Here is a 13,968-nt window from a genome sequence, read left to right on the forward strand (position 1 = left end):
CCACGTTCTGCTTCGGTGGCCCGGGGTTCACCAGTTCAGATTCCAGGTGCAAACATGGCACCATTTGGCAAGCCATGCTGTGGCAGGCTTCCCACGTATAAAGTAGAGGAAGGTGGGCACGGATGTTAGCTCAGGATCAGTCTCTCTCAGCAAAAAGAGGAGGATTGGCAGCCAATGTCAGCTCAAGGCTAATCTTCTTCTTCAAAAAAAAAACAATTCATGTCTTCCTCAAATAAATTTTCAAGTTTCAAAAATTATTGATTTGCCTAAGCCAGTTTAGTTCAACTAGGTTTTGTCAATCTCTACCCTCTATTCTAAGAGAAGAATCAAAAGAGAAAATGGTTCTGCAATAAAATACTGTATAGCTAATGCCGTTGGTCCCTTGGGAAAAAAAGACTTCCTAAAAGTTGGCTACCTTAGCTCCATTATCATTGCCATTAAGCAATGAAACATGTTTATTATACACACAACCTCCCTTCTCCCTTGCTGTTTTTCTCCAAGGAAGTTGACCACTCTGAGTCCATCTACAATGTCCTTTCCTATCTCACTCGTCCAATGACTCATCCTATCTTTTTTGTACCTCTCTTGGAGTACTTATCCATTTTTGCCATTGTATTATGGCTATTACTGAACATGCCCTTCTCCTTCACTAGGTAATAAGCTCCTTATGGGCTATATCCAGGTCCTACATATCTCCCAGCACAGTGCCCTAAGACTATAATAGGTATATGTGTTGACGGAACAAATGAATGAGTGAGTGAAACGAAATACTAATAAACATTCTATTAAATAAAGCACATATAATGAACTGAGTGTACTAAATGGAATTCTAGTACACATTCTATTATTTAAAGCACATATAATAGAATACAATTATAATTAAGATGCAAAGAGAAAAGAGAGTTATAAAAACTATACTACAGTAAACAAATGAGAACATCTTTTAAAATATTTAAGAGACTTCTTTTGTTCAAACTTGGATAATGTACATCCTTCTTGTTAACATGCTGCTTCCTCTTTGGTTTATGATAAACTATGAGTGCAATTTCCTGTGCCCTCAACAGTGTTGGTTTCTCTTCTTGGTGCCAGCAGTTTTTTCCAGCTCCTCAGTCGACAAAATCGTCACCCCAAGAAACATGGGTAAGTATAAGATTAAAAAATAAAATAGGATTTTTAAGTAGATAACATATTTTTCATGATTGTCAGTAATGTTTGCAACATTTTATCTAGTTTAGGCTGTATAAATGTGGCAGTGCAAAGCATTATTATAGAGAGAAATGAAGACGACACGTGGTTTCCTCTACTTTGAACAGTGGTAAAGGGACGTCAAAATTTACATTTAGAAATAGTCGGGTAAAACTATTGAAATACAAAAGAAGAATGTTTATACTCAATGTCCTCTTCAGGAACAGTATATTGGCAAACTGATTTAAATGGTTTGGAAGAAATCTACCAGCTCCTGGCTCTAGAGCTGTATGGCATCATTTCCTCATCAAGACAGTATCCTCTCATGATACTTTTTATACGGTCAGAAATATTGTGAAGTTTGGAAATAATATTTCCAGTATTAATAAGAATTAATAATTCCTAATAAGTGACAATCACGGTGTCTGACACCCAGTAGAGTCTTAACAAGTAGCTATTAAATTGACAAATAAAGGCAAACGTTTCCCGTACCACTGTAGGAAAATATTTTATCTTTTGATCATTGTCCTCAGTGATTTGTACCCTTTTAGGAGCTGGTTAAGAATAGATCTATTTTAATGTACTGTGGATTATTTTCTTTTGGCATTTGGCAAAAATTAAAATCAAAGTGAAAAATTTATCCAAACTTCTCAGCACTGGTTCTCAAAACAATTTGATTAAAGTAGTCAAAATAATATCTGAAAGGACGTATGAATAATAAGAACTATGTATTCAATTAAAATCTCAGATTCACACAAATTAATTTAACTATTATCTGCAGAGCTTGCTATCATATGTGAAATGTTGCTGTACAAATCACACTCTGGGTGCCTCTGACTTCCCTGCTATGCTCTGGGTAGATGGCCAAAGATGACCTCCTTTTAGGAAATAGAAGGAACAGCATGAAGGACAGCTACAGACAGCTACAGACTAGGGGTATTGTCATTAAAACAATATTAACTAATGTATATGAAGGCTGAAGCAAGGTTCTTTGCTTCATGTGTCATCTCATTTAATCCTCACAACAACTCTATGAAGTGGGTGCTATCTCACATCAGTGGAAACTGAAACTTAGAGAAGTAAAGAAATCCACATGGTCACAAATACCCCAAGGGCTATTGAGAACATTTCAAGCAGTTTCCAGAGCCCACACACACAACCACAAGCCTGCACAACCACTGTCTCTGTTGCCCAACAGAGAAGACACCTCAGTATCTGAATCCAACCATTCAATCTTGTGGTTGTTTTAATCAAGGCAGGAAACATTTTTACAGAGAAAGAAGTTTATCCCATTGAGAACTTTATAGATCCCCCTAAAATCATTTTTTTCCATTTTATTCATCTTATATTTTCAAGAGAAAATATGTATACTTATTAATTAATATGGATAAGGGAGGAAGGGGCACCCATTTCCCATCACTTGGCTCTTTTAGTCCTGGTCCCCAGAAAGGATATTTTCATGGTTCAGGTATCCTCCCCAAGACACAGGAGCCTAGTAATGGACGTGATGTCATGCACCCATCAGAGTTCCATCCTCTGTAGCTTATTCAATCCTTCATGCATCTCAGACTTTTTTCAGTGTCATTTTTCTTCTTCACTTATATCTTTTTGAAGTTTGTTTAATGAAGTTGAAGGGAACTTTCTTGATGGTAGTTTATTTGGAAATGTCCTTATTTTTGCTCTGGTTTTGAAATTTAGTTCTCTTGGGTATATATAGGATGACAAATATTTTCTTAGTAGTTTGGAAATATCAATCTGCTGTCTTCTGTTTTCGAATATTATTGCATCGAGAAGTCTTTTGTCAGTCTAAATTTCTTACTTTGTAGGTAGCCCATCTATTCTCTTTGGCTCTTTTTTTTCGTAATCTTTGGTGATCTGCAGCTTGACTGTAGTATGTCAAAGTGTAAATTTCTACCTTTGTGTGTTTTTAATCCTATTTGGGATTTGCTGGGCTTCATAAATCTGAGGATTCCGTGTCCTTCATCAATTCTAGTTAGCTGTCAGTCATTATCTTTTCAAACATTGCCTCATCCCTATTTTCTCCCTTCTGTCCTTAAAGAGTTTCAGTTACACACAGTCTGACCTTTTCACTTTATCCTCTACGTCTCTTCGGTATTTTCCTGTCTCTTTCGCACTCTGATAATTTTGTGTTATTTCTTTAGTTCTATCTTGTAACATACTAATTCCCCTCTCAGCTGGAGCTAATCCGAGGTTAGTCCCTGTGTTGATTTTAAAATTTAAATTATTATATTTTTTATTTCTAGAAGGTCTATTGCAAACTTTTTAAAATTATGCCTGGTCATCTTTTGTAGTCTCTTGCTCCATACTCATGCCTTCATATTCCTGCTTTTACTTCTTTAAACATTAAATATGGTTATGCTTTGTGTTATGTGATCTATCAATTTTATCTCTAAAGCTTTTGTGGCTCCGGTACTCTTCTCTCTTGTTTTTGCTGAATCTCACACATAGTGGCTAATTTCAGTGTGTATGCATGTGTGTGCGGATGTGTGTGTTTTAACGAGCCCATGTTTGTTAGAACTCTATCTGTGAGAATTCTTTGAAGCTTAGATTGAGGAGCTTTCCTCAAGGGACTATTTGTGTTTACTTCTTCCAGGTGCCTAGAATATTTATTGTTTCATATAGCAAACCTTTATTTTTTGTGGATTCCTTTTCATGTTATTTAAATTATTTATTTTTTGTATCATTTTGTTTTTATGAATTACTTTTTATATAAGAAGAAAAAAGTCAAATCACGTCATTTCTTAGGAAGGCATATTTGCTCCATCTGCAGGCAAAACAGATGTTGGTTGGTGGTCTAGGCTCTTTACATCCCATCCTATATGGCCTTTTTTTTTATGTTGGCACCTGCGGTAACATCTGTTGCCAGTCTTCTTCTTCTTCTTCTCCCCAAAGCCCCACCAGTGCATAGTTGTGTATTCTAGTTGTAGGTCCTTCTGGCTCTGCTATGTGGGACGACGCCTCAGTGTGGCCTGACAAGCAGTGCTAGGTCCGCGCCCAGGATCCCAGCCAGCAAAACCCTGAGCCCCTGAAGCAGAGCGTGCAAACTTAACCACTTGACCATGGGGCCAGCCCCCATATGGCCTTTTGATTCCACTTTTTAACCACAATGTGACGTACATTCAGAAAAGTGTACATATCCTAATTGTACTGCTTGATAAGTTTTTACAATCTGAACTTGTTTGTGGAATCGACACTCATTTCAAGAAACAGAACAGAATCGACTTCTCAGAAGTGCTCCCAGTGTCCTCTTCCTGTCAGTACCCAGCCCCTCCCCAAAGGCAACCACCACCTGATTTCTTTTTTTTTTCTTAACAATTAAATGTCTAATATAGCACTCTATATTGTTGTTTGCAACAATGCAGACAGAAGGAAAAGAAATGCATGATGGTTCGTCTTACTTGTCTTGAGATATATACACACACATCCATTGAGATAGTTATGTACATCTTTCTATCTCAATCTCACAGCCCGTGTAATTTACATCTTCTTCATAAGTGGTGAAAAGATAATTAATTGCAACTTTAAAACAATCCACAGCGGATTCCTGAACTAAACAACAGACTCTTCAAAATTCAGCCTCGTGCCTCTAAGAACTGGGAGATTGTCTTCTTTTAGTGTAGTAGCAGGATATTTGCTCCTTTTAGCCATCTGTTTCTAAAATCGAGTGCAGGAAAAATAAAAGCTTGTCTTAATAAAACTGTTACATTACCCATTATAACTTATCAAAAAGAAACACTTTTAACCTTTTAAAGAAAACATGTTGACAGATATATGGAAACATAACAACACATTGTCACTGAGTGTGAGAACGTGATGTGACATGATAATTTTTCAAGTTTAGAGGACCGGCCTGGTGCCTGAGTGGTTAAGTTCGCACGTTCTGCTCCAGCGGCCCAGGGTTTCACCGGTTTGAATCCTGGGCGCGGATATAGCTCGGCTCATCAGGCCACACTGAGGCGGCGTCCCACATAGCACAGCCAGAGGCATTCACAACTAGAATATACAACTACGTACTAGGGAGTTTCCAGGGGAAGAAGAAAAAAAAAGATTGGCAACAGTTGTTAGCTCAGGTGCCAATCTTAGGGGAAAAAAAAATGCAAGTTTATTTGAAGCCCATGTAGTGTAATAGAGCACATAAAAGTGTTGTCCTCTAGAAAATGTGGGGTTATATTATATCTAATTTGCAGAAATGATCATCCACAAGTCATTTTCTAGAATTAGAATTGCTATTATAGCTAGAAGACTTGTACGAATCTTTTGGTGCCACTACTTAGGTGGAAAATAGAAATGAGATAGGCAAAATGAATTAGCAACAAAAGAAGCAAAGGAAAACAGAATCATTTATGAAGGTTCAGCAAGCTGCTATATTTTAAAATACTTCATTAAATTTCTTGTGACAATGTTTTCACGGCTAATCAGCCGATTTTGAAAGTGCCTTATACCTTGATTGTATATGTAATTAAAAACTTGAAATCATGTAGCTGTTCACTGTATCATACACTCAAAAGCATTTACTGATTACCAACAAATCAGTGAATTTACGACCTTTTTTATTAGCTCCTATAATGACTTTTCAACTTTAGTTTTGTGTTCTTAGATCATAGCCTATGAGAAATAGAATTCCCTCTAATCTAGCATCCCTTGGATAATTCTTATTTGAAAGAGGTAAAATATCTCAGCTCGGTTTCACTTACTGAAGTCAATTGGGTAATTTTCCCTTTTCAAACAGCTTCATTGTAATTTAATGCATTTGGGGCATCTTCAATAAATGAAATTAAAAAAGACTGTTTCAAAACCGTGATGTATCATTTAAACATCTAAACTATTCTAGTTCATCTTTTATTACAGAAACGAGGGCATTTTAAAAAGAGATGTCAATCTCTGTAAAAATAAAGCCTTATGTATTCATGTTTGCACTAATCTCCTCTGGGTTTCATGAAGAGAAGCAAAGTGGCGACAGCACTCTATGAAAGCTGAGGGATAACGTGGTCATTCCTCGGAGGGACATCATCAGCATTCTGTGACAATGAGCGCATGGACTTCAGCTCATTAAAATCGACTGACCACTTTAGCTAACAGCCAGGAGCCTGGATTCTGACTTCCAACCATCGATATCTGTGTGAAAATTGATCTACACCCACCCTTTAAAAGCATTGATGAATTAATAAGAACTTTTGAAAACAAAGAAAAATGGAATAAATCTTAGTAAAAGAGAATTGAATGTTGAAAACAAACTACAACGAGGCAAGACTTACTTTGCTATTTATCCTCTAAGAACAGATGTAATTGCTACCTTAAAAAGAAAAGATGAACAGCACATGTATTGAAGAACAGCATGACCTGGATCACTATTTGTTTCCGATTGTCTACGTCATTGTGGTCATAGTCAGCATTCCAGCCAATATTGGATCTCTCTGTGTGTCTTTTCTGCAAGTAAAAAAGGAAAATGAATTGGGAATTTACCTCTTCAGTTTATCACTGTCAGATCTGCTGTATACATTAACTCTCCCTCTATGGATTGATTATACTTGGAATAAAGACAACTGGACTTTCTCTCCTGCCTTGTGCAAAGTGAGTGCCTTCTTCACGTACATGAACTTCTACAGCAGCACAGCATTCCTCACCTGCATTGCTGTCGATCGGTACTTAGCAGTCGTCTACCCTTTGAAGTTCTTTTTCCTAAAAACAAGAAGATTTGCATTCATGGTCAGCCTATTCGTCTGGATCTTGGAAACCATCTTCAATGCTGTCATTCTCTGGGAAGATGAAACGACTATCGAATACTGTGATGCCGAAAAGTCTAATTTCACTTTATGCTATGACAAATACCCCTTGGAAAAATGGCAAATCAAACTCAGCTTGTTTAGGACGTGTGCATGCTATGCCATACCTCTGGTCATCATAATGGTTTGCAACCTGAAGGTCTACCAAGCTGTGCAGCATAATCGAGCCACGGAAGACAGTGAAAAGAAGAGAATCATAAAACTACTTGTTAGTATCACATTGACTTTTATCTTGTGTTTTACTCCCTTTCATGTGATGTTGCTGATTCGCTGCATTCTAGAGCGGAATGCGAACTTAGACAACAATCTATTTGACCACAAGTCTGGGAAGCAGTCGTATAAGATGTATAGAATCACGGTTGCTTTAACAAGCTTAAATTGTGTTGCGGATCCAATTCTGTACTGTTTTGTGACTGAAACAGGAAGATCTGATATGTGGAATGTACTAAAATTCTGTACTGGGAGGCTCAACACATCACAAAGACAAAGAAAACGCATACCGTCTATGTCTACAAAAGATACTGTAGAATTAGACATTCTGGAATAAAACCACGGAATTTTTTTAAGGTTTACAATACTGTATCACCAAGATTGCGTTTTGAAAAGGAAATCTAACATAGGAGAAGACTGTGTTCCATCTGAGTGAATATTTTAATCCTCTCCAGTGGAAATATCTTAAAAACGCACTGTATTGCTCCCTGACTTTTACTAAGTGAGTACTAAATAAAATTTCATATTTTCCTAATGACTTGGGAGCATTATTGTCGATGGCAATTGTTTTTGTGTCTGTGCTATAATCCCTCAGAGGTTGGTAAGATGTATGGGACAGTGTTTCTTGAAATCAGTGACCTTCATGTCTGGTTTTTATGATTTGTCTCACTCTTTCTATGGATTTCAGATGGTCAGCTATCACTTCTCCCAACTGTGGGGCCCTGTCTCCGACCACCCCAACAGCTAAATACTGCTTCTGACCTTCTCATTGCCAACAAATATTTATTGAGGCCTCTCTATGTACTAGGTTTTGTGTTAAGTCCAGGGGTTACAGAGAAATTGGTCTCATGAAGCCTTATGAAGCTCACATCAGTTTGGAAACCTAGTCACTGAGTTGTAAGCCTTCTTGACGAAGTAAATTGTCTCTGAGTGAGAGTCTGAAGGCCTCTTCCATGACATAAAGCACATGAGTTTTGTGAAAGTTCTTTCAGCTACTCAGAAACCTTCTTTACTTTCTTTCCAATCACAGTATTTTTGTTTAATTTTGATTTTTTTAAATTTGAGGTTCAGTCCAACATAATTGAAATTACCAGCAGTTTAATTTCTAAACAAAAAGACATATTATAGACAAAAAAAAGACATTTATGACATTAAATCTTACATTCAGAGACTTCTTTTTGGACTTAGAATATTTAGAGACTCTTGTTATAATATATTCTTTCATGTTTATATTTTCTCATGGAAATTACTCTGCCTAGTTTTAAGTAGATATTAGATAAATATTTTTCCTGACAGAAGTATTTTTTAAGATTTTTTTTATCCTACTCTCCTTCCTTCCTCCTTCTCTCCCTTCTCTTTCCTATCTATCTGTTCCTTTTACTCCCCTTCAAAATGATCAGATTGCAGATGTCTTGGTACTACCTGGTGCCCTCACATTAGAAAACAAAAATCCTGATAGCAGGAAATACTAATATCCTTTCCATAATGAATTTCTAGACACACACTGAAAAATCTGTGAGTGTACAAACTGACTACATTTTCCGTTAGTTTTCCATGACAGTTTGAGTACACAATAGAAAACCACCTTGCTTTGAGGCCATATGTGCATTCTCTGTTCTTTGCATTTTTCTGGTCATAAAGTTTTCAGAGAATCAATAGATTCTGTCTGGACACTCTGAGACACACTTACATATGCTTAAAGGCTAAAGATATACCATAAAAATGAAGAGTACCCAAAATAGTTTGGGCTGTTTGATTGATTATTGATCAATTTTTGGCAGCCTGTGAGTTGACTACTTGTAAAAGTGAAAGATCCAGAAACAATTTTGCCCACATCTGGAAACTCAGATGCAGGGTAAGTGTGTGTCCAACATCACACAGTTAGCTGGAGGCAGGCAGGACCAGACCTGGAACCCAAAATCCTGACTTCCCTCCAGACTAGTTTTTGCTTCTTTATGGGTTTGGGTTTTTTTAAAATATTCCTACCATTTCTTTCTTTAGGGATGCAAAAGACATATAAGCATGAAGAGTTGTTCAGGATAGTCACTGGATTTAGATCAGAATAAGGGAAAAAGGAGAGTTCTTTCATAACTAATCCCTCTGGAAATGTAGTAAACCATATAGATGGTAATTAAACTGGTCTGTTACAGAGAACTGATTCGGATTTTACCTCGGTTGGTGTATGAAGAGATTTGGCAAAGACAAATTTGTGGCACCCTTAAGAAGAATGTTCTATTTAACAATTAACAGCAAAATCATTGATTTAGGATGTTGTGAGGTAAGTTCCAAAATGAACCAGGCTGCCGAAAGCTTCAAGCGACCATCCTTCCCCCTCAGAGCAGGGCCAATCATGGAGAATCCGTGTTGGGAGGCTGCTCATTTGATTCGGGGCAAAGTACTCTCGACATGGTCTCAGGTAATCTACAATCCCAACATTGCACAGTTAATTCTCTAGTTTTGAAAGGCTTTTGAGGTTCCTGATTAATGATCCTTGTTAAACCGAAAGTACTTCTGGAAAGAATAAAACCTTGTAGCTATCATTGCCTGGGACTTTTCTGTAGGCAGACCTGGAGTGGAACACCACGGATAACCACTTATGAGCTGTTTGACCTCAAGAAATTTTCGTGCTCTCCCTAAGGCTCAGTTTCTGTAAACTGCAGAGACAATAGTACCCTGTGCTTTTAACAAGTAGATGTGAAAGCACTTTGTAAACTGTGATGAGATTTCTAAATGTTCATTATTAGTAGCTATTCTCCTCTTTACTTGGACAGCCAGCCAAGAGACAGAACGGTCCCTGGAGACACACTGAGGATAGGAATGTAGCAATGCAAGCTGGTAGGAGCTGGCTCCAGCACACCGCTGCTGTGGGTACTTCTTCCAGATGGTCAAACACATCCATTAAGGTAACTCTAGGACTTCATTGCTCCTGGTTCTGTGGCACATTCTCATTAGTGCCTGATTCTAGGAGCGCACAATTCTAGGAGACACACGGTATGGACATCACCATAAACAGACAGGTAAATATCCATTTTTAAATTGTGTAAATTTTTGACTTTTCATTTCCTTATTCAGAATGTTATTTTCTATTTTAATGAACTCTATTAGATATCTTGGATAAGCCAGTAAAGGGACTGAGAACAGGTTTTTAAAACCTCCATTTTCCCTACCTCGTCTGGGGAAGCCTTTTGGGTAAAGGAGAAATTAAAAAACTAACCATCAAAAATAACCACCTCATTTGGTTCAAATTATACAGCCTCATCTCCCCAGGAGCATCCTGAGCTAATCTGCATCCCCAACCTGATTTATTCTTTCTTCCCTTTTCAATTTAAGCTAAAAATTTTCCCCAAGACATTATATTTCCATTCTTTAATGTTATGAGAAAATAAATAATTATTTACTAATTGCCTCTATTGACTTTGTGAACTTGATTTATTTATTTTTAATTAGACATATGGATTCTAAAATAGAATTTGTGAAACATAGCATATAGGCATTTCTTTTTCTAACACTTTTATCTTGCCCTGGGCTTTTTTTGCCCCTTCATCACTGTCATCATTCTGTCATTTATGCGTGAGGCCCCTATTCTTTTCTGGCTAAACCCATCCACAGATTTCTATGGAAATGCAACAGCTACTATAAAACCCTGACCCAGGAAGGCCTCTGTGATAATAGACTTCTTTGTCAAGGTCCATCGGGTGACCCTGCCGTGAATCAGAAGGCTATTTCTCCAACTGACATCCCCACACACAAATAACACGTATTCATAGACACACACAAACAACCTGCCCCATCTCACAACAACAAACAAATAAAAAAATCCCTGGGCTGTTATAGCACGTGCTTGTACTGTTTTGTAGGGCATCTAATATCAACCTGTAGAACACATGTTATCTCCTTAACTTCTGAAATAATGCACCATGTGGGTGTTGTCATTTTCTTGTTTACTAAAAATGAGCAGCCAGGGGGACGTTGCTAAGATTCTGCCTCCCTACCCCTCCTCCCTTCATCCTCCTCCAGCCAGAAGTGGCTGCCAAGCAAGCTGTGGTAAGAAAACTTGTCTGTGTGTTTTTTTCATTGCTTTACTGTTCTGGAAAAATCCATTACTGACTGAGATGTTTTATTTACATCTGGATAGACACCTTTGAGGGAAAATAACAGAAGTTTAAAGGAAAGCAGGAATGTCCTCTTTTGTTCTTTGTTTAAACAGCTGATTCGATTCAAGTCAAAAGAAATTTTTTTTGACCTCTGTTATTTCTTTTGTTCTTTGACATTTCATACAGCGTAAAGATGGAGCAGAGCGTGATTAAGTTCATGTTATTTAGCTGCATTAGCTGAATGCCACTTGTTTGCAGAAATAAGCTGACAACGGCAAAATCGGGTCAAATGTGGGTGAGAGGGAAGTGATGTGGGAGTTAAGATTCCTCTTCTCCTCCAGAGATCCTTTTCTTACTCCATCATTTGTTTCTGGCCAAGAAAAATCACACAAGGCTCTCTGTCTGTGACCACTAGGGGTCGAGCACGTTCTATTCAGAGCCTTGTAGTTCATGGCTAGCTGCCACTCCCGAAGAGCAAAGGGTAGCTTAGGGCGACGTTTTTCTATCCAAGAAACAAGAAATATCACCTATGAATTGGAAATGAATGGAGGAAAATGCTGATATTCAGTTTGCATCATTTATCTCTTTGCTTTCTGGAAAGTTCAGTAATCATCAGATAATTTCACTTGGTTTAAACTTTGTGCCATTCCAGTATTTTTTTTCAGCTGGTTAAAATTGGTCAGTCCACATGTAAGAGAACATAGGCTAAACTGTGCAATTCCTACAGAATTGTGGCTATAACATTGATGACTTGTCCTTATTTAGTTTCCTTACTCATATAAGAAAATACTGGCCACTTTTCACATAAATAGAAACATAAAACATTTAAGCTATAAGCCATTTTCAGTCTTGTCTACTATGTTGAAGTTATTATCTATGAAAGTCAAGATGTAATTCAAACATGCGTGATTTTTAACTTCTAATTTATTATTATTAGATCTCAGCTCTAAAATGTTACATATGCTACTTTGAATTAAATCTGTTCTTCCCCAAAGAACAGTGATACAATCATGCTATAATTTAACAGCATTTGCATATCATTAAACATACAATGGCCTGTAATCTATTTTTCTTCTTCCTATAATTTTCCTAAACCCTTTATGAAACACCAGTGGCTTTTTACACATTTGAAAAATAGGTTGTGATTCCTCAAATAATGTCACAATGAGGTGTTCAAAAAGCAAGCCCATAAAAGAATGAGCTAGGGAAGGCCCCAAATCATTGTTCAGTGCAAGCTTCAGAATAAAAATATAAATTGTGTTATCTAGGAAATGTGTGCTCAACTTATTTCAAATTAAATACAATCAAGAAATCTTGCCCTACAATGACTTGACTGGCCAATGCTATGAAAAATAGTAACTTCGGTTCTCAGCGTTTCATTCACCCTTCTTGGATATGTGATTGAAGTTGTACACATCCTTCTGAAAGAATCTTTTTCAAAATTATCATAAAATTTCTGGTCTTGGTCCAAGACTATTGACACTTAGGGATTAACCTGGAAACCCTAATTTCTTTTGACAGTTAAATGGATCAAATCAAAGGATTGCAATAATGGACTAAAAAGTGCCTCTGTGGAAAAGCCACACAAAGGTATCCTGTGACCCCTTAGAGTGTGCACATAATGCGTGCCAGCTCTATTAGGCTTTATTAGTGTTTTTTAAAAATACGTATAACCAAAAATTATCCTCTTTCGTGCCAGTCTCCTACTCATGGAAGTGACACTCGCTGATGCTAAGGAAGGCTGTTTTGAATCTTCAGGGCAATGCCTTTAGTGTTTCTCTGGCAGGTCCCCCAAGAAGGGAGAGTATGACATCCTGTGTTCAAAAGGACTGCAGGACGGGAAAACCTAATGCATTTCACACTTGTCCGGTTATCTTTGGGTGAAAGGATTGCCAAGGCAAAGCAGGATCTGGCATAAGCAGAGATTCTCCTTCTTGCTCTACAAGTCTACAAATCTACAAATCTTGTTCTGGTCCCTAAAAGGACTAATGGTAACCATGTTCTCACTGGTAATCAGAATTGTTTGTTGAGTGAAGAAATAATAAGTTAACTCATGTAATGAACTAAGAATGGTGCAATTTCATACTTTGTCTTAACTTCACAGTTCAGTTTTTGAAGTCCTTGGGACTATTTGTATTTTCAGTTGGAAATTTTCAAGCTTCTATGGGAAAATAAGATTAAGGAGAAAGAATTTCCATTCAGGAAAGCCTTTATGAATATATTTTATATTTGTTAAGGTAAAACAGTAGAAACAGACACTATCAATGACATTTTATTCATCTTAATTTGGTAATAACAGGAATTATAATGATTTCCATCTATCATTTCTAACTCATGAGAAATTTTTTTAGGATGTTCTTTCCATAAATTTTTAGTAAAATCTTCATAAACTGACTTAATTTTGTTGCAGACTATACGACGGCATGAGTCTCTGTTCACTGATTCAGTGCTATAAAAAATATTCCTGCCTTTTCTCTAAGTCAACTTAATTGTAACTCCGAGCCCACATACCACCAAGCTCTAGGAAATTCTATCTCAGTCCTTACTGGGCTGTCCTCCTCTTTCAGGTTCTTGCCAGAATCAGGGAGGTTTACATGATGCTAAGAAAATGGAGGGGGGTACTTTGATTTCCAGTCTCTACCAATCGCCAATGACAGTGACATTATCTAAGCTTT

At 37.2% G+C, this 13,968-nt stretch overlaps 1 protein-coding gene across 4 annotated transcripts in view; it reads left to right on the forward strand.

Moving 5' to 3' along the window:
- Nucleotides 1-1,046: 1,046 nt before the first annotated feature.
- Nucleotides 1,047-13,968, forward strand: part of GPR65 (G protein-coupled receptor 65) — a 101,760-nt gene continuing 88,838 nt past the window's right edge. Inside the window, exons 1-2 of one of the 4 annotated variants that reach the window (XM_005605386.4) lie at nucleotides 1,047-1,140; nucleotides 6,055-7,734. In XM_005605386.4, coding sequence (XP_005605443.1) covers nucleotides 6,514-7,536 — 1,023 coding nt within the window. In that variant the 5' untranslated portion in view covers nucleotides 1,047-1,140; nucleotides 6,055-6,513 and the 3' untranslated portion in view covers nucleotides 7,537-7,734. Of the gene's footprint in view, nucleotides 1,141-6,054; nucleotides 7,735-13,968 lie in introns of those variants that run through there. The other 3 variants (XM_070249594.1, XM_070249595.1, XM_070249596.1) reach the window with 3 other exon arrangements.

This window comes from Equus caballus, chromosome 24 (genome assembly GCF_041296265.1).
Source record: "Equus caballus isolate H_3958 breed thoroughbred chromosome 24, TB-T2T, whole genome shotgun sequence".
Taxonomy (NCBI): Eukaryota; Metazoa; Chordata; class Mammalia; order Perissodactyla; family Equidae; genus Equus; species Equus caballus.